A 27,973-nucleotide genomic window follows, 5' to 3' on the forward strand; every position below is an offset into this window, starting at 1 on the left:
TTCTGAAGTTAGATGTTCCCCCTGGCCAAGCCCACAGCTGTTTAAGAATATTCTCATAAGGTATATGAAAAAGCCCTCCTTCCCCTACTACCTTCTGTCCCTCTCTTCCTTCTTGAAGTTACCAAAATCAGCAGTAAATGAGAACAGACACTTTTCAAGACAACATGCTGTTTGCTAGGCTGGGTCAATAAAAAACATTTCTCTGCACAAAGGTTTAACTTAGAACAAGTCCTGAGCAACTTCAAAGCAGCAAAGTTGTAACAAAAGCTGCATCTAATGAAAGCAAGCCTTGAGAGTGGCAGACTACTATAACATACAATGAAATTCCTTTTGTTAACATTAATATTTGGCGGCCGGTGTAGAACACATTAGGGCATTTTAGTTGGGTTTTAAAGAAAGAAATTGATACAGAAAGAAGGTAATGATTTTTTTAATAGAGGATCTCTCTGGGGGTTAGTGTTCATATCACAAACATTCACTTTATTACATTTTATGGAATGGACTTTAAATGCCAGTATATACAAGCCAACATTTCATTATTGGAGTTTGTGTTTATTCACTTGCCATTGCCAGTCTGTTCCCCTTTGTCTTCTTGTGCTGCTCTTTGTAAAAGCTATGATTTATGAATATGTGGTTTAGAGCCTTCACAATATAGTGTGGTGAAGTGGTTCGATAAAAAGTTATTAAAGTAAAAAATCTATAGTTTCACATGCTTTTCCCACCCCTTCTACAGGAACCCCCACTAAGAGACTCTTACACCAAGCAAACACTGTGTGCATGAGACTGTAATATAAGCTATGTGCTGAGAGGCCTCACTCAGCCAAAACTCCTGCTGAATGGTAACCACTGCAGGCCATTACAGTTTTGCCTACATAACTGCAGGATTACACCCTCAAAGTTATGAAAATTGTCTAGACCAAAAGGGGGGAGGGGGGGGAGGGGGGGGAATCTGCCATAAAACTTTCATTTTAAAATCAGGAAGTAAAGACTTCCAGTAGCCTTAAGCTACATAGTACCAAATGGCATTTGGTTCTCAAACGTAGGTGTATGTGTGCCACATACTTAATTTCTTTTTAAAACAAAGCTCTCGGTCCTGCTGATTGCAGGATTAACAAAGCTGACTGGCAGTTTCCAGAGCCCACTTAGAATCTGAATTTCTGCAGGAATGTAACACCATCTCAGCCTAAAAGAGAGCGACAGGCTGATTTAGATCATCGTACCTCAGCCCATGCATGGGTTTTTCACCCAGCAGCACTGCTGACTTGCCACAGCTGCACAGCCGCATAAAAGAGGGGTGACAAATTGGCCACTCTTGCATATGGCTGGCAGGAAACCAGAGCTGCTTATAGCAGTGAAAGCTGAAGGAGGCACTCTCCAGGATGAAAAATAATTTGTGAGCAAGATGTGGAAGGTGGTAGAATCTGTTCAACTGCAGCACAACAGGAAGAGTATAAAAGATGGGTTACTAAACAATTTTGCTGCCTGTATGTTGTGTTCCCAAACCTCTGACAAAATGCAGCTCTACAAATAAAAAGCCCTGTCTGTCTCAGGGATGGACAATTTGAACAAGTGAAGATTACCTCAATGAATCTGACAGGTATTAAAAACAACGAGGCATACCACTGCGCCGACACCAGCAGCACTGAAATCACCGCTCTGGCACCGCATCACCCCCGGGACAAGGAAGGACCGTGCACGGGAGCCGTTCCTCTGTGCACAGCACACTACTGCCTTTGGGTTCTCTGACTTGAACAGAGGAGCTATTGAGACAGCAATCACAGTCCCTCTGTTACTGTTATCTCTGGCAAACAAAGAATAACAGCTGTAATCCTACATCCTCTTGGAGATCTAAACTAGAAGGTTCCATCCTGCTTCAGACTACCAAGATAATTTTGCTACCTGTAGTGCTCTGTGGCCTGCCACATGCAGTCCTACACACCCAATCTCCAGCCAGGTGAGAGGCTGGATGCTGGAATGAAAAGCAGGTACGAGCACAAGAGCCCAGCACAGCCACTCATCTGAATAAGCAGTTGTCCAGAGTCAATGTTGCTAATGCTGAAGCACCAAGGCTTTGCATCTTGCATACCTTACACACTCTTCTGTTCTGTACCTCAGGAAACACAGCAGAGCATTTTGTCCACGTTGGATTCACAGAGGTTAGATACCTAGATACCCATTTGGCAAGATTCCTCTCCTGCTGAAGTAGAAGAACGAAGCAACTAATTTCTACTAAAAATATAGGTAATAAGCCCAATAAAACACATTGACTACCATGAAAAACAAAGGGAAAAGCAATTTGGAGTAGTGGTCTACATTGCTGGGGTTCTGAATTGTGAAATAACCAATAATCTTGTGCATTTTGTTTCTCAAGACACATTTGATTTTCTCATGAGTTTTCATAGTCAAGTCACTGCAGTTAACGTTATCGCTGGAAATCTCAACGCTTGTAAAGCTGATTTTCCGTTTATAACTGGTGATGGAGCTGTGGAGGATGTTAGTGATGTTGACTTCCTCCATTTCTTTTGTGAGTTCATTTGCAGGCCCCTAGGAAACAGAAGTGTACAGTTAGTTTTAGGGTTTGTCTCCTGCAGAGGAAAAGTGCTTTAATCAATAAGGAGACCATAAGGATAAAGATAAAAGAACACAACTTCTTGGGATGTGTTCATCCCAATAGTCAAACATGCCTTTCAGTTGCTGCCTATTTTTAGGAGTGCCTGAAGTCCCAGAGACACCTGTGTTTCTACCACTGTATATCTAGCGGTATTTTGAGATCTTTGACCAAGTCTCACTCTATGTCACTGAGCAACCCAACACCCATCTCCTAGAAGACACCCATCTATTCACATCTACACAGTAACTTAATGGCTGCGGAACTCAGCATCAGGGTGGGAAATCTCTTTTCCCCCGGCAGGATTTGGACCCTCAGTGACCACTGGACTATAAGCATACTTGACTATTTAATTTCTCTAAAGCAGAGCACTTTGAACAATTCACTTTTTCTCGCAACCCCCACAGAACATTGTGGGACTGATACTTGGTACTGTATTCTGGGAAGGGAGGAAGAAGCGTTCAGCTTTCCTCTGGTAGCAGAAATTACCTTCCAGATCAGTGTCCTAATCAGGGTTATTGCATAGAAGAGCAGAAAGGTGTGTCATACTGGCTTTTCTTTGGCTGCGTTTTGAAAGGAACAGAGGCGCTTCATGCTCTCACATGAGCTCAGCTCAGGGCTACAGACCTGATTCTAGTGGTAAGCCTTCCTGAATGTGGTCCTATGGATCTAACAACTGTCAGCTGAGCCTGCTGCTCTTTTGGCTGATGTGCAGAAGTCTTTGTCAGAGACACAGTGGTCTACTGCTATTCATGTGTTTGTTGCACACAAAAATTTAGATTTAGTGATAATTAGGAGAAGCAATTGTTACTGTAACCGTAACAGGAAGACCATTTGTTTTATTCAGTTAATGGAGGACTAATTATTGTTGATCCAAGATAACTAGGCTTATATTAAGGTAGATCAGGCTTTACCTCTTCAGGTGCTTTAGCTGCACACTTTTGCGATGAGCTGTAGTGAGCCACTGCGTATTCCACAAGGGCACCAAAGATGAAGCTGAAGCAGATGCCAAGGTAAACATCAATGGCCTTAATGAAACAGTTGGTTTTTGAAAGCGAACCTCGTGAGCCAATCATCAGAGTTGTCATGGAAAGCACCGTCGTTACTCCTTGGAAAGCAGAAAAGGAAAGACCTTCTCTTGTGGACACTTTGGAAAAGGCTTAGCCTATCCTGCACATGTTGTCACTCTATTGCTAGCCAGATAGAGCTTCTTACCAAACCCAAATCATCCATCAACTGAAATGGTTTTGTAGCACTAGCTACTAGCTTCACACAGGCTCTCCCTGCCTTTGACAGCTTGGCTCCAATAGGCACTTAGCTCTTTTATTTACTTTCAGTAAAAAAATCCTCCCCTCCCTGCCTCCTCCAAAGCACATCACAAAGAACACATGCTCTGTCCTCTACTCTCTGCTGTGAATCTCCCTGGAGCCTTGGCCATACACAGCTCTGCAGCTGGGCAGGTGTGCCCGCCACAATGTTATCTTCCACACTTCATACTTGCTAACCCAGCTCTGCCACAAGTAAAAGCAGAACATGAGCAGACCATTTATCACTGAGCAAAGAGCTCCAGAAAACTACAGCCCTCAGAGGCTTCCCTGTCTGCTTAAATCTTCTCCCTTCCTTGGGCATTAACTCACCAATGCACGTTCTTGCAGGCACCGAATCCAATGTGATCCAAAAAGAAACCCAGGACAACATGACGAGCAGAGTGGAGGGCACATAGGTCTCCAAAATGAAGTAAAGGACATTTCTTCTCAGCTCAAACTGCAATATCAGTCGTGGATAACTGCCTGTTCACAAAAGGAAGAAACGCGGTGAACATGAGATTCCTAAGGATACTTGGAAGTGAAATTGGGGCGGCCCAGAACCAGCCCTTCAGCTGATGTACATCAGCAGAGCTCCATTGAAATTGTGCATTACTTATACAAGCTTGACTTCTTGTCTCAGAGGTCCTGCTTATCTAACATATCCCAGATGAGAAGACACATACACACAGCATTGCTGGACAAGAGACACCTAAAACAATGCATGGCTTGCAAAGGGGCTCCTGAACTTAATCCACAGTGGAAAAAATTTATACCAGTGTCTTAACTCAGAGTAGAGAAGGGCTGACGCTTTCATCTATTCTCTCACACTCAGCAGAGCACATTTTTCCCAATAACTGCTTTGAAGGGGCATCGCCAAATTCAGTCTTATCTGATGGCTGAGAAATAAACAAAAGATTTTTCTGTCGATTGCAGCAGGCTCTGGCTCACATCCCAAAGCATCCCAGTATCTTATCATCACAGAGAATTAAACCCCCTGTATTCATTAGTAATTTGTGATCTTTGATAACTGTATCTTTTTGTGCTCAAAAAGGTTCTGTCAATTTTTAAAAATCAATTTGTTCTAATACTGACATAAGGGTTCTGGGGCTGGATTGCTAGTATTTTCAGGAGATTTCTACTGTTTAAACAATGGTTCCCTTTGAAACATAGAAACAAAACCCATGTTGTTCGTGGGCTGTGTACGCTATAGTAAACAACAAAACATTGTTATTTTTAAAACCTGGTCATTCTAAGGAAGTTTTGCTCCCTTTCCTAGTGTCTGTCATTGGAGAGAAGAGTATTTACACTGAGTGAAAAAGACATTGAATTCTGATGTACAAAGGAATCTTATTCCATCATGGTAGAATTGCAATTTACAAATAAAAGTATATTTTAAAAGTGAATTTTACTACCAGTTACTTTAAACATGGCTCCCTGCAGTATTTATAGTCTGCACACCTGGAAGGAAGGGAGACAGTTTCTTCAGGTATGTGTGGAGAAAGAAAGAAGTGGAGAATTTAAAAAAAAAAAAAAAATAAAAAATTGAAAATCAGTCAGGTGAATATAATGTATTAAAACCCCCATCCTTTGTGGATTGTGGATTTCCATCTTACAGAACATTCTGGTTGCAACTAATTGGATTTCACCATCTTTCTGTCCATCTCTTTTTGTGAGATTAAGATTTGCTAAAGACTTTGGTGTTTCAGGCTTGAGTCAAAAGATACTGGCCCATAGAAGGGAAGGGAGGTGGGAGGGGAAATACCCGAGAGCTTTTCTTGCTTATGTCTTTCACTGATTTACCTGTTTCCTGCTGTGACTTTGAGACCAGGGTATAGTAACGTTCCACTGTATACTGAGAAAGCCGCAACTTTTCTATGCCATGGACAGAATCATTTCCTCTCAACCATGTGAAGATGACATCATTTTCATCATATCCCCCTAGGCAGAACATAAAGACCCATATTACTGTGGTTTAGCCAGTAAAAGCCCAGCAATTGCCCTGCTCTGTCTCCTGAGTGGGAACAGAAACACCATCCAGGCATTGTAGGCAGGACAAAGACCCTCTTAACTGCGTCAGACTATGGGTGGACTATGCCGGCTGTTCTTTCATTGCTGTACTTTGAGCCTGCTGGTTCAGATTTCAACAGGAACACACGCCACTGAGAATGATGCAAGGCTGCTAAGAACCTATTTCAATCATTCACATGGGGTATTTCTATTTAAAATACTTTAACGTTTACGAAGATAATATATTCCTGTTACCCATAGTTTGATTACATGCAGCAGGATAAAACTACTGCAGTGATCAACCCTTGAATGCAGTCTCTTCAGTAATTAGAGGAAAGCAGGAGAAACACAGTGGTTAAAAAAATAAAAGAGAACACAGTTCCCATTGAGCCCCTTGCCAGGTAGCAGAAGCACATTTCCCTGAATCATCTATTCAAGTGCTTAAAAGTACCAGAAGAGGCATTTTCAGTTACTCAAGAGCCTGGAGCTGAGACTGCTATGTGGTTATGAACCACGCTCTTCTGACCAGGTATGCATTGTCCAGAAAACTTGCTCATAAAAGCAGCTTTTTCTACAAATCATTCCTCCTATCCCCAAAGGCTTTAAGTGACTGAGGACAAATAAATGCGTCCGACATTTAGGTAACACTGAATTCCTGCCTCAAAACGGTGGGACAGACGAGATCAACAATTCCAGCAGTTACCAGTAAACTCCATATATGCCGCTGAGTAATTACCTCCAGGAATGTAAATGATGGCATAACATGACCTCAGGTTGGATTAAGGGATACCTCAGTCTGAGAGATAAAGCTTGTACTGAGTCACCAGCCTGCCATTCGCTTCAAAAATTTCACTTAATTTAGGAAACAAGCCCATCAATCTCACTAACCTGATTCTTTTATTAAGTGCCCTTCTTTGAGAAAATGAGTAGGGACGCTTTGATTCTGATAATAACCTGTTTGTCCTGGTAGAAGGAAGAAGATGCAGTTGCAGCTCTATTTTTATCTAATTGTGTTTTCTTATTAGATACAAATTACCAGAGCTTGAGTGTGATGAACTCTTAAATTAGCTGTCCAGGGTATGAATCCCTGCATAGAATCCTAAGCATGTGACTTTTCAAAGTTTCTAAGCAGTTCTATAAATTGTGGTTACTCAGGAAAATTTTATAATAAATGATAGATTGTTGTTAATTCATCTGGTGTACATTTAAATAGCATTATTTCTGGGCACTTATCCTAATGAAATCTCCAGTGGGCAATGTGCATGTAATTTCATTGGAATTATACAGCAACTGAGCATGATGTAGGACCCAATCACTTTTAAAACAGGTCCAAACAAGCTATGCTTTAGCAGAAGAGGCCAATCATTATTATTTCAGGAGCTATTCTTTGTAATAAAGTTAACCATGGTGAACTAATATGAATTTAATGTGAAAATAATATGTGCTTCCCTAGGTGCTTCATGCTGCAACCCCAGAAGTTAAAATCTGGTCTTTTCAGTATTGAGATTTTAGATGTTCCTTTTTGTGACATGAAGTGGGAGATGCCTGCTTGCTAGTTGTGGAACTTCACAGATACAGGACAGGAGCACTGCTCTTGCTGAGCTCCTGGGTAAAAGCCCTGTAGTGTCCTAAATTTTCCTGCAGTCTTTCCCAGCCAGCTTTACAATGGATGAGCTTTTTTTTTAATTGAGAGCAGAACTCACTGATTATTCCTTTTCTTAAGACTTCCAAGGCTGAGACTCCTGTTGACAAGGGTCCCATCATCTGCATGACTGTAACAGACAGCCCTCATGGAGAAGGGCATACCACGAAGCTGGGTTTGGCCTTAGTTTCAGTTCATGAGTTTGAGAGACATGTCCAACTCGTATTCTAGTAAGGACCACCCTTCACGCTGTCTTGTTACAGTGGAGGTTTGGGAGGTGCAACAGGTGGGAGATACCTACATATATGAAAAGTCGTTCCTTGCTGTACTCCATCCCATGCACTTACCCCACAAGTTAGTTTTGAAGAAGCTGCGTGTGCAAAAGGGACCGAAGTTGGAAAACCAGCTGTTATTACCTCCTCCCTTCTGTGCAAAATTGAACTAGCTACACTTTAATAGAAATATTACTTATTACCACTCTTTTTGTATACATTGCACAGTGACAGGGATCCTTTAAACTGTGGATTACAACACAAGCATTTGAAGAATGATGAAGCAAAGTGGTTTTCTTTTGGACATTACTATTTGCAGGAATAAAAGTCTAGTCCAGAAAGCCACTGTGATGAATCCAAATATTCAGGAGAGATGTCCTTACATATGAACAAACAAATTTAAAGTCAGTTTCGTCTAGAATGTTATACTTACAGCTTTCTAGCTGCAGTCTGCATGTTTGTGTGTCCATGGGATATTTTGACAGGTCCATGTTACAAGCAACAGTGGTAGTGATTCTGTAGGAAAAGAAAGAACTCCAAAAATTGCAATAAAAGCATGTAATGAAATACCTCTGTTTTTCATAGAAAACTAGATCTCCAAGACTCTGCTCTGTCATTTAGATAATTTTGACCTATGAAATGAATGGTCTGATATAATCACAGAGAACTCTCCTTAAGAAGATATCTGCTCTGCAGCCACACTGATGAAACTGTAACTGAAGGAGGAATTTTGCTTTGCTACTGTGGGAGATTTAGTGTAGATCCACGTGTTTTCCAGTGCTACAGTTTGCATCTCTTAAGAAGTCACCACTTGTCACCTAAGGCATAGTAACTAACTACACATATACTCTGGCTTGCTCTGATGTGGAGGGTAAATGAGGGTTTTTTTCAGCTTTACTTTGTAGTTAAGGTAACTGGGACAGTTACTGTGAGCTGAGAAGAGATAACACTGTGTGAACTGCTAGCACAATTAGAGTGCACATTTCTGCAGTACACGTACAAATATGCTTCCTGCTAAAAAGCAGAAATCATGGCTACATGGGACTGGATAAGCAAATAAGTTTCCCACTATCTGTTAAACTTTTACTGTTATGATGTCCTCCCTCCATTCCTCCCCTGCCTCCATCTGACTCGACTTGACTTGTCTTGGGTGACACCTAAACTTGTGAGCTTTCTGAGCAGGCACTGTGCTCAGGACACAGCACATACCACGATGGGGAATCCTGAGCCTTGGCTGGCATTTCCGGGTGGCCAGAACAGGGGGTAATGGATCAGAAGAGTACAGTCACAGTTGGCTTGTTGACCCTGAGCTCATTACCTGTGACAGTTGGTATCTGCTCCTGTCCAGCATAATTCTGGAAACCTATTCTGAACCATCATCAACAGCAAAGCCAGAGGCTGATTTACCTTAAGGCATACAAGATAGTGCCATTAGAGAACAATCTTATGAGGCGGTTCCCCACAGTGACGTCATGCAGGAAGGACTTTTTTGACTCCACAATGTATGTGTCTGGTACCCAGAGCAATTCCACTAGACGAGCATCTAGTGTGAAGCTCTTGTTGCCATGAAAGACCAACCGGGGGTCTGTCCAACGCTGCCGCAAATATATAGTAGCTGTATAATCCTGGGAAAGAGAGGAAAACCTGTGAGGATGCATGTCCAGAACACCTACACAGCATAGCTGTGGGTATGCCATGTGCGACAAGAGGCAGAACACACATTTGTTCAATGTATCAAAGCTCAGCTTCAAATGCATGCAGTATATCTGATGGATTTTCAACACAGTTTTATTTACTGTATTACATTTCTCATATACTTACAGTCTAAGTGTTTGAGGACTAAAGATTATACTCAGTACTTTTTTTTTTGTATGAGCAATTATTGTAATTGGTATTTTTGTGTCTATTTTGTAGGTAAGCAAAACGATGGGAAGTGCACACTTGAGGCCACTCAGCAAGTCATTGACATTAAAAATCAGTCATTGTCTAGAGCTGGAAAACTACACACATACCATAAACGTGATCATGAAAGAGACATTGGCACTTTGGAGAAAAAAGGTAAGCGTATCCAACCTGTTATTTCACTGAAGTCTTAAAAAAAAACACAAACAAATGAAAAAACAAAACTTGTAGTGTTTTCTTAATAGGAGTTTTGAATGTAAGGACACTAGGATTAACTTGAGTTTAGCCTGCCAAAATCCACCTGTGGTGACTGGAGTATTTTCACAGTGCCCCATCATAAAAGAATAAGCAGTTCTGGTCAACCTGGAACAGGAGTTTTCAGTGATCAGTGTTTGTCATCAGAAGTGCAGGGAACCAGACTCATCAGTGGTGGGAAGATGTCCTCTGTATATTTGAAGATTGCTTGTTTTATTTTTTCTTCTTGGGATAACCAGTCCATTTGAATCTCAGACTGTGTCACAACTCAAAACCTCATTTCTCCTCCTTGAGAAGAAAACCTGTCTGTCTTCAATCAGCACCAGCTCGTTCAACAGAGGCCACCCCTACTCTACACGGAGGGCTCCTATGCGGAGAAAAGGTAAGGGAGAGGAAATGCCACACAGGGTTGATTTTTTTTCCCCCATTTCCAAGGGGCCTGATTTCGAGGAGGTGCTGAGTTTTTGACCAGTAGGACCTTTGGAGCCATCTCTATTTTCTTACAAGCCCACATTACAATGGCATCTACATAATCTGTAGTCATAAGTGAGCCCTGTTCTTGTCACACCTCTGAAAGCGGTCAACAGACACAGAAAAGCAAAGCAGCTTGAATATGACAGTTTCTGTGCTGACCACGCACAGTCTCTCAGGCAGATCCTACTCTTATCTCTTATAAAATAAAAATGCTTTCACTTACCATGTCGCTCTCGGATATACTAGAAATACTTGCAATGTCCAGACTCATTGCAATTTGAACAGGTTCTCCTGTGGAGAGAAAGAAAAGCTTAAGCAAAGAGAAGGGAAGAGTGAAAGGCACAATAAAACTGCTCAGGATGCTGTGCTGCATAGACACTGCTCACAGCGTCCCATGCCATCTCTAAAACTGCAGAAGCCCAAAGGGTTAGAAAGAGTTTCAGAGCATTAGACTCACAAATGACATCATGATCCAAAACAAAGTTGTTAGGGAGCTGGAGTTCTGTATTTGGTGACAGTAGCAGAGACCAGATATCCACCAGCACTAGCTATAAAGATCAGCAGCATTTCAGTGGCATTTGCCGATGGGCAGGCAGCCAGGGCCAGTTTGTCCCTTGTCACCCAGTCCACAACACCAGCACAGTGGCAAGAACAGTAAACTTTGTACAAAGCATTTCTCGCACGCAGCTCTCGGAGGACTCTCCACAAGCAGGTAGCGATCGGCATCCCTGTTTCTCGGGGAGGGAACACTAAGAGGCCGAGAAATTCAGTGATTCCTAAGACCATGCTCTGGGTTAAAAACCTGAAGTGCAACAGCCTTTGCTTCTTTTTAGTTGTTGTATTGGCACGGTATGTACAAGCAAATTTTCAGCAGTGAAGCCCTGAACCTCGGTAATCCCCCCTTTTCTAACACTAACTTAAAATCCACCACAAGAGGGCAGCGCCTCCCCAGGAAATGTCAGCGCTGGGGCCGGAGAGGGCTCGCCAGGTCCTGCCTCGGAGTCAACAGCTGGCTCCGGAGAGGGGAGTTGTTACACGAGCAGAAAGACACAGACTTCCCTCAGGGTGTGCCTGGTTTGTCTAATCCCCAGTATGAATTTGGGGGTTCTGAGTAGGGCCGGTCGCTTTCCAAGACAGCCCTCTCTGCTTAGGTGACAACACAGCAATGCCTTTCCTCACGGGGCTGGCTGAAACTCCTTTTCATCATCTGAATTACATTGAGGAAAGTCCAAGGGACACAATTTCTAAATCTCCTTCCAGGTGGTTTTGTTTTTTGTTGTTTGTTTTAAACTGTTCCAAAATCCAAAGTGTATTTCATTTGCAAAAGATGTGTATTTTTTTAAAGTAGCTGTCGTTCACGTCCTCCATCTTGGTTTCAGATATTCAGACACTTGAAGCCCAACTCAAATTAATGACCAGAGGGTAGATCTGTGAGGACTCAGGGCCTCTGGAGGAGGTCAAACCAGCGTCCTGACCATTTTTGTTTAACATTTATGGCTCTGGTAGGTGTAGACTGGTAGAGATGCAGTTAACGTAATTCAGAAGCATCTATTCACTGACAGTATCTAGAGAAGCTTTTCTATTCCTGCATGAAATCAGACATTCTAGGCATAACAAGCTAGTAAATTCTGTATTGTCCCAGAAATTCATCACCATGGTCAGAAAAAGGAAGAAGCTCAAAGCTGCCAGTAACACGTCAGTCTGCAGGAGCTACAATGGGAAACATCCAAGTCCTGGTGAAAGCTGATGGGGATTTTTTCTGTTGAGCATAGTTTCATTAATGGGTTCTGGCAGAAAAGCAAAATTAATAAAAATAAAAATTTTCACAGCTGTTCTTTTTTAAACTTTCATTGATATTTTCCAGGTGCTGAATGTCATTCTGAGAAACCCTTTCCTCTGAGTGGTTACAGCACTCACCTGGAAGGATGGGAGACCTGACACCCAAATTGTTCAATAGCCTCAGGTAAGTCCCTAAATACCTGACTGTCCTTCAGGTGCCCCCTGCTCCCTAGAGTTTCATAAGGGTTTAAATCAGGTTTACTTTGTGTCTCAGTGTGAAGTGAAAGCACGTATCAAAAGTCAGTATTTCTGGCAAGGAGAAGAGCTTTATTCCTCTAAGGGGTCATCCACTAAATAGATATACATGAACAAAAATAAAGCAGAAAATCACAGGTGTCAGAGTCTGTAGTTAAAGCAGAATTTAGTTACTCTGTCAGGTCTTTCACAGAGGTACTGAAGTTTATCAATTCCCTGTTCTTAATCTCATAGAGGGACATGTTCTCATTCCCCACAGTGCATGCATAATCTATTCAAGACAACAGAGGATGCACAGAAAGGAAGACAGCCTTGGCTACTAGCTAATTTAAAAGAAACACAACCTTTTAAGCTGGGACATCCTAAAGAAAGCTTAAAGCATGCTCTCCCCTCCACACAAGACTTACAGACTGTTCTTCAAACAGTCAAATGCACGGAGCCAACATACCACCAAAGTAGGGCCTGAGGTATTTGTTGTATCCCACAGTGAGGTTCTCAAATCCAGGGAGGGATGTTGCGTCACTGCCATGCAAGTTGGATATATGACCCAGGGAGCACCTCCTAAGGACACAAATACGTACTGTTACATGTGGGCAGACATCCTGGGCACATCTGGTGTGCAGTTGCAGCTGTGTTTCAGCTTGTGCTCAAACAAGAAAACAAACTGCATAAAATGCTTATTAGAAGTAAGTAGATCATTGAAATCATGAGCACTTGCTCATGTTGCTTATCTTGGCTGAATAACTGGCACCTTGAAGAGGTGGAAAAATGGCAGATTACCTCAGCTGATAGCTACAGGTTTGCACACATGGTAGCTTAAGAACATTCTTGAAATATCCCAGACAAATCAAACAAGGTCTATAGATCACAAGTCTTAATAATAACCCACAATCTCCCCCTTCCATACAAGAGGAGATGTATGGAAGAGTGGAGTACATCCACTCATACTCTTTCTCATACAGTCTATATAGGAAACATGCATTTCTTTTTTTCTCCTGCTTATGACAACCTGAGACAAATCTTACTGACCAACAGCTCCTCCTCCCTAATCACTAGTCCCTTCAAGAAGCTTTCATCCTCATATGTTAGCGTCAGGCAGCATCCCTACAGCTACTGTCAGTAGCAAAACCTCCAAGTACACCAGAAGGGGAAAAGTAGAGCACTGAGCACTCCACAGACACAAACAAAGCTTTGTGGGCTGAACCACACCTAGCTGCTGTGCATACAGAGGATTCAGCTCTAATTTACAATGTCAAAATTAATGTTTTGTAGACAGACAATAAAGCTAGTGCCTGACATTATAAGGCACTGTACAGAGCTGTACATCATACAGACAGCTAGAGAGACAGGGGGTTTGGACTGTAAAAAGGTAAGTTTTATGGTGCAGTGTCTCAGTGCAGTCCATGTGCTCACCTGATGAAAATGTAAATGAGCAAATCATTAAGAGTTTGTTATTCCTTTGTGAAGGGCTGAAGGAGGTGGAAAGCAGTGCCTTTGCCTCTCCACATAGTCTCAGCACCGCTGGTCTGTGCAGTAAGAAACTTAGCAATGTAGTTCCTTAAAGCTCTGATAATCCTTTTCTTCTGTTCCCTTTAAAGTGGGGTTAATATTGGGGCTTTGCTGCAGGTCTTAGACCAAAAAGGACCTTACAGCAGAACTGAACCACTTTGTGCACAGCATAAACTTAAACCATTCAAGATGTTTAGGACTTGTAGTTCCAGGGATGGTAGTGACACAGATGGGAGCCCTGTGGGGGGCATTTCCAGCAAAATGTGCCAACTATTCTGGTCCTGAACAGGAAATAAGGGATTGCACTGTTAATGTACACGCTGTGTTTTAGGGACCTACGCAAGTTGCAAGTTACTCTCTTCTATGCCACATCCCTTACTGCACCCAGCTTTCTTTGGCTGGGCTGGATAATTGGAAGCATAGTTTCCTTTTGACCCACATTATTTATACAAGATATAATTCAGACATTCCCTGTAAAACAAAACAAACACTCTGCTTACCTTTGGGTTGGAAGGAAAAGACACAGACTGAAGAAACAAAAGTATCTGCAGAACATCTCTGGAGATTATTTCTGTATTTGCTCTGCTTGTCTGTGAAGCAGAAAAGAAAGGCAAAGTTTTTTGGTTTAAGAAAAGCTATTTTAAGGGAAGAGGACAGGGAAAAGATATCCTGCACAGTCATAACTACACACTGTGTGATGTTTAACATTCCCAACACATTGTGGCTCCTGCCCTTTTTTCTAGCTTGTGTAATTTTTCAACACTGTGCTATCTTAACACTTTGCACATAAAAGACACTAGTGACAACTCCGGTCCTTGAAGTCCTTGACAAGGTCACCAAATTTTAGCTGCCACTTCGTTTTAGGTAGGGCTTTTCTTCTTTCAGCATGGGATGGCAATTAGCTCATGTTGAGAATGGCACCATGGGAAGAGATTTATTAAATAGAAAAATGTTTAGGTAGTTCCTAGAGACAGTCAGACTCTGAAGCCAGGTGAGGTCCTGCCCACATATACCAGATTCAGCATCCTTCAGTCCAGGGCTCCACTAATCAGCTGCACAGAAATCCTGTAGCTCTGCACTCCATTAGCTTGTACCTGGGATAAACATGTGCTATTAGTAGTAACGTTGGCAAGTCACTCAGCACACAGTACAGGATGAAATTATTCCACTTTAAATGGGTTTCGTTGACTTTTCTGGGAGTGGAACCAAATCTTGGCTTCTGGCCTGAGACTCCTACGGGCTCGTGCTGGCCTGGGAGCAGGCACCACGATGGGCAACTCTTAACTGTGCACTGCTCCGCTCCGCATCTTTGCTCCTTGCCTGAAATGCTACATCAATTGCACACCTTTTCTTGAGCATACGGGTGGCGCTCTGCCACACACCTAACGTGTGTTACCACAGCAAGCTGCTGCAGGATGGGGTGGTGAGTACAACACTGCCACAGCTGCCAAGGAGAGACTGTTACTCGTCTGTCACTGGTTTGAACTGGAAATAAATACTGCTTGACCTGGTCTACCACACTATTTGATGTGTACCCCGTGTGTCAGAATATTCCTGCAGATGCTGGCAAGGCAACATCACTCTTGGATGGATATGAGTCTTCCTCTTTATTATACTGTTACAAATTGGGAATGACTATGCAAATCTTTAGTCCCCGTGCCTTGGCACCAGTGAGAGCAAGACCCCAGCTTCAGATTCAGTGCCCTTATCATGCACGGCAGTTAGGGCCTCAACTTCAAACCTGGCTGTTCCACAGTAACCCAAATATCAGGAGTTTTCTGCTTGAGTTAGATTCTTCCTGTGGTCACTCACCACAGCCCAGAGGACACCCTGCTTTCTCAGCTAGTTGTAGGGCTCTGGTGCTGTGCCATGGGACAGTAGGACTCCAGGCAAGGATAACATCTGTGCCCATACCGAGCCGGTAAAAACACATGAACATTCAAGCACCACAAATGCAGGGCATCCCACTGGAGAAAGGATGTTTTTCAAAACTAAATATGCTCTAATACCTGTCCAACACCTGAATTCCTAACAAGGCTTTGCACTTCTAGCCCTTTCTCCGAACATGGTGTTCAGATGTTTCCAGATGTTAGAGTGCTCCTCACTATAATGTGACCATGCAGGGGCAGAGAGAGAATCATTTACCCACTCACAGCAATGTTAGACCACAATTTTGATGGGAAAGAAGGAGGATTCATCCAGATCATTTAAGGAAGAACTCTTAGGAAGAAAGGATAATTTTACAAATTAGCATTTAGTTAAAGTGTGAGAATTCATGAACTTCAGCTAAGGAACCCCCATGAGCATCCTTCATGACCATCTGTTTTGCACAGGAGCTGTGGTTGCTAGCATTTGAGTGCATCAGATTAAGCTTCTAAACAGCTTTATTCTATCTGATCCTAGTTAATAAGACCTTATTTTGAAAAAAGTAAGCAAAATTCTATTTATTTTGATGACTGACTAATGGTGGAGACCTCTTATGTAGTAAAAAGCCTTCTTGGGACCCTGTTATGTCTTCAGTTAACGCAAGTGAAATGTGCACTGCAACCTGTGCTACCGCTATCTAGCAAAGACAGTTGAAACAAACTCGGATAAAATTATAGCTGCTGCTGCCACAGACCTGAGTGAACTACACAGTCTCAATTTATCTATGACTCTGCTAATTCTTTGCAAAACAAGAAAAATCTTGTTTTCCTCCTTCAGAGTATGGCTGTGAAAATAAATACATCAAAGACTATGAGGCAGCAAAAGGGGGATCTATAAGCACCTAAGAGAGCTAGAAACTAGGCATACCAGAGTACTCATGGGCAAGAACAGGGTGACACCAGTGCCCAGAGCTGAATATAACCAAAGCATTTCTTTACTATCAGTTAATACAATTGCAATTCTGTTTTTATAGTGCAGGAGCTTTCATCAGAGCACTTCATTAGTACAGCATACTAGGAAGAAATTATTACAAGATTGTGTATTTATGTTTCTCTATCCAGTAAAGGATTTCCATTTACTCTAATAGGAAAAAAAAAATACAGTAAAAATACCTTAAACACTGTTTAATCTGGACATTTTTCTATGGTCAGTGAAAGCATAGCACAGGCAACACCAGAACAGCAGTAGTCATAAAGGCAAGACTAGTACAACGGGTGGAGAGATTGCTTCCAATGCCAAAGTTATATAAAAATCATTCTTTATATGTAGACTCAGAGATAATGAAAACCTTGAGAATATAATAGCTCACTCACACAGCTCTGTTCTCCCCCTATTGGCTGTGAAAATTATATAATGATGCAAGAATTATAGTAAAATAGAACCAGCGAGAGTCCTCTGTGGAAGCCTGTGTCTGCTTCCAGAAAATTTAATGAAATAATGCTTCTTTACACCAATGAACAACAGCAGTATGCGTCTCCCACTATAGCTCAGTCTATGCTTCCTTAATTCTGCTTTATTCCTCTATCTTTGAAGGGGTGGTAAGAGTGAAAACACAGGAGGAGGAGAAAACCCTGGCAGCTTCAATAATTCTGTTTATAGGGAACAGGGTGTGAGGTAACAGAGATGTACACACTGTCACCTGATGGGGCCTGAAATGGTACCCAGGCTCCTTTGCACCACTGCCAGCGTAACCCATAGTGACAGGCTCCTTCATCTCAAGCAGTAATGAACTGTGAGGGGAGCCAGCAGGAACCTCTGCAGTCCTGCGTTACCTCCCACTTACCATCTGAAAGCACTGTCTGTGTCTCACTACACAGAGCAGAAGATTAGCATATTCTCCAATTTTCTACTGGCTTATGACATCCCACTACCAGGCAACAGGAGCATTTATGAGACTCTAAAAAGCCACCCAGAAAACCTAACAGATATGACCAGTTTATTAAGCTTAAGGTAATAATTTACAAGGTCAAATTTTACTAGAGTCAAATTGCTGTGACTGCAAAACATGCAACATAGGCACATGTACATCTTGGAATAAAACCTGGCTAGGGAAGACAGAGAAAACAAAATAAGTGCTGAAATAAAAACAGATTGCATTTAATTTGCCCATTTAGGTGTTGCCTCTATTTATTAAACAGAGTTATGATTTTCATGATGAACTCAGGCATAATTTGTCTACTTCCTTTGCACTGCAAGTGAAACCTCTACAGGAAACACCACAGGCCACTTGTGCTGTGGGCAGGGATGGTTCACGAGCACCGCTAGGCACGAGCAGTCCAAGGACAGCCCGTGTCCCGCATGCCTGGTCCTCACGCAGCCCCCCAAGCAGCACCTGGGACACCCTCGCACCCAAAACCTCAGCCCACCTGAACCAAACACGAGTAAGACCATATCTGAAAATTTTAGGCAACCATTTTCACTGGGGTGTTTTCACAAGCTCTTTGATTCCCAGGATGAGGTTTGATGGATGTCATGTGAGGACACCTATTTTCATTTCAGACATGGAGAAGTGTAGATTGTTTGGCTTTGCTGTGGCTTGGCTCTGCTAGGGGACTAGCACAGCCCTGGCAGCAGTTCCATAACCTTTCCTCTGCCCCAGCCCAGTTGTGTTGCTCATCCAATGTCAACACAACCAGCACACAGGAATGGTGCTACAGAGAGAGGGTGACCAGAGTCAGAGGCTCCCCTTTTGCTCCCTGTATTCACTGCTGCAGAATAACTTGCCAGGAAAAAGCATCACTACACCATCACCAAGAGTTTCCAGCTTCACAACTGCCTCATGGCTGCACCATTCCGTGCTGAGCTTTCTTTGGCCACTGACACAAATGCAATAGTTGCCAAATACAATTACAAAATGATGGAAAAGGCAAAAAGCATCATAGACCCTGGGATGAGACTTCGCTGGCTTTGCCAAACTGTCACTTCAAGGTCAACATACTCGTTTCTCTAGAATAGGTTTTGCGTTATTTCAGACAGATATAATCTGTCTTCCCTTTTTTAATGTTTCTTTTTCCCCCCTGCCCAGCCTGAACTATGAGCAGTTGTCTGATCTTGAAAGATGACTACTTTGGGGATGTGTGTGGGCAGGCAATTTTGTGAGGAAAGGTTCATGGCATGACAGCTGCTGTGAAAGAGTCAGGTATTCTGATGATTTATTATGAGAGCTGTTCAAATTTTAACTTACTGACCAAACAAATCATTAAAGGCTTTCATTTTCAGTTGATCTGAAATGATTTACCTCTCAATTTCCTCAACTTTAAACTTTAACTTGAATTATTTTTTTTTTAAACTTAATCTTGTTCTTCCCAGAAAAAAAATTTAATTTCTATCTTTTTAAGTTTTGAATGTTGAAAATCTATTTTGGCAGGGCAGGAGAAAATCTGAAGCAGCTACAAGGAAGAGAATGGAGTTAACCACAGGGAAATGTTTTTGCACAACATTTTTGTGCAAGCCACTCTTCCTAGAAACCTTAGTTATTTGATCCTAAAGTCAATTTATCCAGAACGAATCCCATTATTATAGAACTAAAGAGCTAGTGGGATCCTGTCGCGTGTCAACAGACACACGAGCTCACTCCTTGGCTGGTCAGGACAAAAAGGACATTAGAGGCTGATGGAGGAAAAGGAAGTGGGAGAACCTGGAAACAGCACCTGTATCCGTGGGTTGATAATACTGAACTTAATTGTTTCTGATCTTTTAGCTTCAAAAATCTCTTTTCTTGCTTATAATATTTTCGGACTAAAACAAGAAATTGAGAACAAGACTTCCAGTGTGTTAAATAAAAGAAGGTAAAACAATGCACATAATTTTGGGTTGAAAGGAATGTCTCATACTGACTTAGGTCTTTCACGTCTTTGTATTCTGTCAAAACCTCAGAAAGTTTCTGTTTTGTTTGGAACTGAAACTTTTTCTGTCCTGCTGTTTTCCCTGTTTGAGAAAATCTAAATTCAACCAGGTTGTTTAATAACTCGACCAAGTCTACAAGGTCATTATTGGTCCAGTTTTACCCTGGAAGAACAGGAGGTGAGCTTCAAGGCAGATGCTGTGGGAGCCCAGGCCCCAGCAAGGCACATGCTGGCTGTGGTGGGCTGTGACACCAGTGCTGAGAGCTGGCTGCTCAGTGACAGACACCAACTGCTTTATTCTGCTTTTTGTTTTTCCAGTTGCCTTGAGTGGTTATCTGGAATCATGGACAGTTAAACAGGTGACTCCATGGTACTTGTAGAAATCCTTCAAGAACTTCTGCCAACTTCTACTTTTGGTAAAAAATAGATTCTTTCCATCCACATCACTGTCGTTACATCACATGAAAAATTACTTCACAATTCCAGAACCAGCAGGCATGGCTGAGGTGACTCACTGAGGCTATAGCACATGCCTGCTCGAGGCAACCCTCGCTGTGTTTCAGTGCCCGGCTGACCCTCAGTGCTGCGTAGGGACCAGCCCCCGCAGTGGGCGACAGGGAGCAGTGCCTGCACCCACCACGGGCCATTGACAACCGCCCAGAGAGCGTCCCAGGCTGCGCGGAACAAACCGACACCGGCTAACTTAAAAATACAGACCCTCCTCCTAATTTCAGATGCGCTGGTACTGTCAGTGGCACATAGATTCATATGCATAGACTTTACACATAGGACTACTCTTAGTATGAGAGAGAGGGGAACGAGGCCTATTACTTACATGACACCCCACGCGCTGCAGGCCTGATTCCAGTCTTACTTATTCCAATGCAAGTCAGAAGCAACTCCAAGATACAAGAAGGATTTACATAAAATTAGATTCAGTCCTTATGTAAGAATGCCCGGGTAATGCATTTATATTTTCAAGATGTAGACTCTCATCCTTCAAGGTACTTATGGGAAGTGGCAGCTTATGCTGAGATCTGCCCACCCAACATGGTACACAGATCTGCCTGCAGCTTGCAGGCCTGAGTCCTTTAAATACATAGAGAAAATCTTAAATTTATATCAAAAGGAAGGTTTCTGAGATTTACTTACGTGAAATAAACTCTTCCTCCAAAATGTCAAGTTTGGCTTCTGTTTGGTCAATTCATTTACTCTGAGCAAATACAATGTACATAAAATTTATAAATAATTACGATTTCCTACAGAAATTCTGCATGCTCCAGACAGCTCTTTTTCTCCTGCGCTGGAGACCTTAAGTCTAGCTCTAAACTAAACTCGCCTGCAACTGTCAATCTCCTGTGGCTGCCAGATCCACGAGCTCACAGCTGTCTGTGCTCAGTCATGTTGGGCAATTCCTTCAAGTTTCATTCACCCAGCAAACCTGCTCCTCGCTGCAGGCAGGGATCCAGGGCTGGGTGCAAAACGTTCACCTTCTCTCCTCTAGCAGGCAGACGGATCACAAGCCCAGCAACATTGCTTTCTATGATTTTGCTCTCTACTTGCCAGCCCTGTAACTGTAGCCCTACATATATGGTCCCTCCCACCTCAGCAGTTCTGCTCACTGAGTCTCCTCCATTGTGTATGTGCAGGTATTTTATGCGAGACATAATTATTCTTGTTCCTATCAGCCGAGACAAGCATGCACCAGATTAACTCCCTCATGGGACACAAAATGGTGCACCCCGAGTACCTTCCAAACTGTACATGTAAAGAAGAGTATAACGACTAACTACTTGTTACATTAGCAGTAAATCAAAGGTGGTTTACTTCGGACCTTTACTGAGTGCTCTGTTCAATTCTGGGTGTGCTAGAGGAGGAAGTGGGCAATAAAAGGTAATTATTATGGAGAGATTCTCATGTGAGCAGAATTTGGAAAGAATGAGCAAGACTCTGTCATTTAGACTGAATGGAATTAGAGGGGCACAAAGATAAAGGAATACACAGAGAAAATAGACCAGACATTTTGCTTCTGATTATTCTCACATTATATCGGACCAAGGGCACGGTTGATACACCAAAAGGCTACAGCAGACACATGGCCACAAAGTCCACAGTGAACACACAGAAATTTTTCTTCCAAGCTTCCAGGTATCAGGTAAATGTAAAATAAGAATGCACTGGGTAATTTTGGATTGCTTTCTTTGTTCATCTTTGATAGCCATGACAAAAGGAAACAGTTTCCCTTGAAGCGCTGTGCTGGCTAGTCTTCATCACCGTTTTGTGTCCTGTCTCCCGAAGCGTGTGTTGCAGGCAGACCTGTAGGGCTGTTAAGCAATGAATGCGATTTAGTCGAGCAATTGCTATGTGCCTTGGCCTGCCCCTCCAGGAGGAAAAGCAGGAGGGACTCGCTGACCTCTCAGAGGACGAGAGGAGCGATGGACAGAATCACTTTATTTTGTCTTCGTTCTCGCCGAGCATCTGCCTCCTCCGAGCAGATGGGTGTCGTGGCGTGCCAACCTCAGCAGCACCTTGCCGAGGAGGGGAAAGGACCCAGCGTGGCTGAAGGGAGGGAGTAAGGATGAATAGAGCTGCCAGTAACTCATTAATTGAAGGCTTGACAACACACTGACAAATGAGCATGTAAGAAAAAAATAAAATATCAGATGGGGCCCCAAGGAGCACAGTTCAGACGTAATCATTCATCTTACACATACATTAGTCTGAATTTCTGCAGGGCAATGAAATGCTCCTCACCACAGTAAATTTTTGGGGAAAACCAGCCACGTAATGTCTTGAATGCCTCCACAGCCCACTTCTTCCCATCACATTTATTTTGCTCTTGCAGGCAGCACAGTCAAAGCTGCACTGCAGATGCATGTCCTTCCAAGCCAACATTCATTTTTCTTCAAGAAATACTCAATATGCACAATAAAGCCATGCACATAGAAACACAAAGAGCCAGCATTTCACTTGGAGCAGAATTTAGCTTTTAGTAGATTAATGCTTTTACCTATTGCATTAGGAGGAATAATTTATACATGAATAAATAACATCTTACACTCAAAGCCAGCAAATACACCCACAGGAGGCCACTGCAGCTTCGTGTGAACAATTTGACTTTCTTTACAAAACTTAAAGCTGTCACGATGCTTTGGCATGGCAGGATTACCTGGCTGCAATGACTGGCAGGCCCGTCCCTGTGTGCCTATTAACTGTGTGATCTTGCAGCCGCAATAAGCTTATTACATGAAAAGAGTCACCTGTGGACAATAATTAGAAGCAGACGCAGTATTGAAAAAGCACGACTTAGTTGCCCACAGTAGCTGCCGCTAAGAAAACCGGATTTGAAACCAAGAGCCCCCCACGCTGTTTGCCTTTCGCCTGCTTCATGTAGCAAAGGAGATGTGTGCTGGTGTCCTGGGAGCAGAGCTGTGGCCCAGCACAGAGCCATCTGCAGACGCTTTAAATTTTACTCCTGCATTTAATGCTCCCCACCAACTCAGCGCCTCTGTGGGTTATAAGAAAACTTAAAAGCTAATCCGCTCAAAATACCAGACATGAGGTGAGAGACTTTGAAGGCACCTTGGTATCCTTTCTGGTTTGTCAGCTCTTGCCAACAGCGTGGCGGCAGCTTTGCACCACTTGCTTCTGTTGTCCCCTTTCCCAGGCCACTGCATTGCCACAATTCGGTGCCCTCAGCCTGGGCTGGGAAGGTTTGAAGATACAGCATCAAATTCTGCCCAGGCCTTGCTGGTCCTGTCACCCCTTCCCTGAAGCATGCTTTACCTAAAGGTATTTAATCTGGATTCGTTTTTATGTTACCTTCTTTTTAAAGGCCATTCAGCACCATGTTTTGTGGTGCAACATGCCATTTGATATAGCAGTAAAACAAACAAAAATGTTTTTTTTTTTTTATTTGCACTTTCCTCTTCTTTTTAAATCACTCAGGAAATAGCATAAGCATTCCCAATTTTTAAGAATAGAGAAATTAAGGTGCCCAGAGGTCAAGTTATTTGTCTCTTAACTGTCCCCAGTAACAGTCAGACTATCTGCCAAGATGAACAAGCCTCCTGCAGAGCATGTGCCAACACCTCCTCGCTCAGATCAGCACCCAGTTTCACATCTCTTCAGGAAATCCTGGTTGACAGCAAGACTGCCGTACACATGAAGGCATCGCGGGGCTTCCCCCATGCTGCCCTCCACACCTGGGGTTGCAGGAGCAGCAGCTACCACGCAGATTTGCACTGTGTTATTTTTCCTCCTCATTTCATTCACACCCATTTACCCGAGCACTGAACCACCCTCCCAGCCGGCGTGGCAATGTGGCCCTGTGGCAGGCATTGGTCTGTGGAGCACCAGCTTTATTTAAGATAATCCTTCATATGAACAATCATCAATAACTGCTAACCTACTCCCTAAAAGACACAGATCAATTGACAGAGTATTATAACCCCTTAAAATATTAATGCCCTATCAGGGAGACAATTTCACTGGGCCTAGGGACTCTTCCATTATTAGAAATTATGCCCAGCCTTAAATAAATTAACTCAATAAACGTCTTACCATGAATACAAATTCCTGCTTAGGGCTTGCAAATAAAATGATTTAGAGCTGTTCTCTGAGGAAAGATGAGGTGTTTAAACTTGCAAAAGAGGAAGGGCTACCATATTCATTAGTCTTTTGTTTTAAATGGACTACTTTTGTTTTAAACTGAAGGCCTCCCTTTTCAGAAGGGAGGATGAAATCTTTGGAAAATTAAGTTGTTACATTTTCTTACACTGGGCTGCACAGTTTCAGTTCTGCAAATACACAGATCTCTGCTCAGCTCCAAACTCAGCTCTGGGGCTGAGACCACACCAGCCTTGGGAAGAGGCTGCCCAGCGCCATCAGCACCACGTCGCTGCAGGGTGCAGGGGGACACAGCAAAAAGGACACGAGGAGTGGGCTGGGGGCCCTGGCCAGCAGCCCAGCATTGCTGCCTGCTCCCATCACTGCTGGCAGGAGGCAGACTGTGCTGGCAGCCCGGACGCAGGCCACCCGCTCTGAGAAACGTAATCTGGATCGCTGAGGCTGGAGGGAACCATTCTGCCATTGAACTGAGGTTGAATTTTAGCAAAAAGGAGCTCTTTTACTCGCTTCCTGCAGCCGCGACCTCATGCTGCCAGCGCCAGGAGGGCACCTGGACTCCCAAGCAGAGGAAGCTGAGCCAGAACTGCCCACCAGCAGCGCAGCAGCTGCTAACCCGGAGTGCAAAACTTAATTTGCAAAGAAACGCAACACAGTGGTGCCTGCACTGGGGAGAAGCTGTGAGCTGCTCTCAGGGCACAGAGTGCAGCAGCAGCCTTTCAAACCTGAAAAACTGCTTTTATGCTGTAACTAGCTCAATTGGCCATTACTTATTCAGGGTTAGATAACACAAGCAATACTTAGTGTAGCTTTTTCTATAATATGCCCTTAATGCTGAGAATAGATGCCAGGCCAGACCACTGTGCTACTGTTCTCTTACCTGCCCTGAGGTCACCTAAGCTTCAGCCAAGACCATACCACGTAAAAGGCATAAGGCCTGACATGGCACTGGTTCATTCAGCAGGAGTCTTTCAGCCTCCAGCACCCCATCTTCTACTTACATATGCCTAAAAGATGCCACAGTTCATAGGGTGTCCGTTAATAAAGCTTCAGCCTTAGCAGGTATTTGTAATTTCAACAAAACATAAAGCATGCACAAGCCCATTAATCATCCCAAGTCCCCTGTCAAAGTGACTGCCCTCTTCATATCGATGAATCGACTGCAGCAACGTGAAAGCCACACCATCACATTTAATTAGAGTTGTATTTCACACCAAAGGTACCTGATATTTCAAAAAGAGTATTACAGCTCCGCATCCTTTTACAAATCTCTGAGCTGGCAAGATGAATCTGGAGCAACAGCCTCGGCTGTCCGTTGTGTGTACTCCCACCATTTGCATTTTTGGCTACAGATTTTTGGAGAAGTTAGACACACACACAGACACACAGCCTTTTCTGTGCACTAATGTACCGTTACCAATGCATCACTTCAGAAACTGATTTTCTCAGGTAAGCACAGCCTGTTTTGCTCTATCTGCACTGTCCCTAAGGACAGGACAGCACTGGACAGGTAGTCTGCAATGTCAGGAGATGCGCAGGTAGCACCCCCATGGTTTGGTTACTTGCCTGGCAGCAGCTGCCGGATGTCACTGCCTGCCTATGGGATGTCCAGAGCCACGTCCATATAGCAAAAAGAGGCACACCTAGATCTGTGCTGCAGCAGAAGACAAACACGGTAACATTTCCCCAGAGGATATGCCTTAGCTCAAAACACAAAGACACACACATTCCTATTACAGTGCAAGTAAACTGATGCCTTCTGCACATACTAATCACCAGGAATAACACAGGGAAGAGACAGTCTCTGTCTTTTCTTTGTGTTCAGGTATCGATTTGATGAGATTTTGATTTTTGATAACCAAAGCACTGTTTGCTGGTTAAGAACTCACATTACTTTCTCGGTCCTGGCTTAAGAAGATCAGAGCATGCCTCAAAAATGGATGCAATGTTTCCAGTTCTTACTTTTCAATTTGTACATATATGAACAGTTCAGTCTTGAACTGCACGATGCAGTCAGGATGAAAAAAAAGCCACACAGATTCCACCTGACTGAATCAGAAAGGTTTGTAAGAAAGACCATAGATTCAACTTACTTCTTTTGCCTTACATAGAGAGAAATTCCCTCAAAAGCCACCCACAGAGACACTTAAACACCAAATTTCAAAAGCGGCTCAAGGAGATTGCCTTGGCAGCAGCCTTCTCCTCAGTGTCTCCTCTTTGTTGCACTGACTTTGCACTTGCACCTATTGCATTCCCAACTGATGCATCAGTGTGCTGTTGGGCTGGTGACAGGAAACACTCCCCAGCAGGAATGCTTGCTTATGTGCTGTAGCTTTTAACAACAACATCTGAAATAGCTCCTTAGCAGCCTTAAGGGCTGGGATAAACATAACCCCATCTTACACAAGTGAGAAATTGAGAGAAAGGGAGCGTGTCACCAGGCAGAGGGGGTGCAGCCTGCTTGGGGGTTGGGGGGAGGCAAGCAGTGGAAAGAGCAGCTCTCCTTCTCCCCTCCTCCCATGCTCACTGAGCCCCCACCTCCCCAGGACCGGGAGCCCACTGCTGTCCCTGTGCTACCAGGAGGCCTTTGGGCACCTACTGGCACCTGTGAGCACCACTTCCCAAACACTGCTCCCAGGTCACAAACATCCCATCTGCCTCAGTTTCCCCACAGACCTCACATTTAAGTGTCGTACACAGCCACCAGCTGCAGCTGCCCCCAACAGGAGATGCTCCACTGCCCAGCAGCCAACCCTCATCCACAGACGACCCATGCAGGCACCACCAACAACCAGCACTTAGGGCCACTTAGCTCTTAAGATAATGGGAAAGCGTGTCTGCGAGGGAATAATAAGTTTCAAAGCCATTTGGCAAAAAGTAAGGTTAGAGCAGTGACTTCCCAGCCCTGTGCAGCAGGTTGCAGCCTCATGGCTTCTCGGGAGCATGGCAGGCGGGTGGCCACCCCTCCGAGCTGCTGCTGCCACCTCCCTCCCGTCCCCAGCACCTCTGGCTCCCCGCTCTGTCTCCAGCTGCCAGCCAGGCTCTGCTCTGCTGCGGTGCGGCCGGCGATGATCCTCGCTGGGGCAGGCTGATGCTTTGGGAGATTATTCCTTAATAGGCTGGTCTCTGTGCTAGCAAAGGACCGAGGAAGGGAGGAATACGTTATCAGCTCCGATCTGGCATTACAGCGTGCTTGCTGCTTTGGTTCTGCCTCTCAAAAGCAGAATTAATTGCTGGGCTAGAAAACGCAGATAAATCAATCAGCTCATACCCCGTTTATTTTCTGTTGCTATGTGTTGGGCTTCTGGCAGCTTAAAACAGCAGCGACACCCACTCTTGCTACAAAGAGAGGTAAAGGTTGGGCTCCTGCCAAAGACTACCTGCAGAAAGGAGTGGTTGCCCGGTGCACAGGCCAGGGCGAGGTGGTGGCCCAGCTAGAGCAGTGACCTGGAGCCAAACACCATCACACCAGCAGTGATTCTGACCCATTTCAACATTTAAGGCAACTGTCAATCCAGACCCATCGCATAACTTGTATTTCTAGCTCTTCTAAAATAAATGCCTGG

The 27,973-nt window shown here is 43.7% G+C and overlaps 1 protein-coding gene across 1 annotated transcript; it reads right to left on the reverse strand.

Annotated features, from left to right (window-relative positions):
- Window positions 1–586: 586 nt before the first annotated feature.
- GABRP (gamma-aminobutyric acid type A receptor subunit pi) lies at window positions 587–27,496 on the reverse strand. Its single transcript, XM_049829334.1, has 10 exons — window positions 27,412–27,496; window positions 14,511–14,600; window positions 12,950–13,062; window positions 10,691–10,758; window positions 9,244–9,461; window positions 8,270–8,352; window positions 5,716–5,853; window positions 4,246–4,398; window positions 3,523–3,716; window positions 587–2,544 (listed from the first exon to the last, which is right to left on the reverse strand). The coding sequence occupies exons 2-10, from the start codon at window positions 14,564–14,566 to the stop codon at window positions 2,230–2,232; spliced, it is 1,338 nt and encodes a 445-aa protein (XP_049685291.1). The 5' UTR covers window positions 14,567–14,600; window positions 27,412–27,496; the 3' UTR covers window positions 587–2,229.
- Between the last annotated feature and the right edge of the window lie 477 nt (window positions 27,497–27,973).

Source organism: Accipiter gentilis, chromosome 26, assembly GCF_929443795.1.
Source record: "Accipiter gentilis chromosome 26, bAccGen1.1, whole genome shotgun sequence".
NCBI lineage: Eukaryota > Metazoa > Chordata > Aves > Accipitriformes > Accipitridae > Astur > Astur gentilis.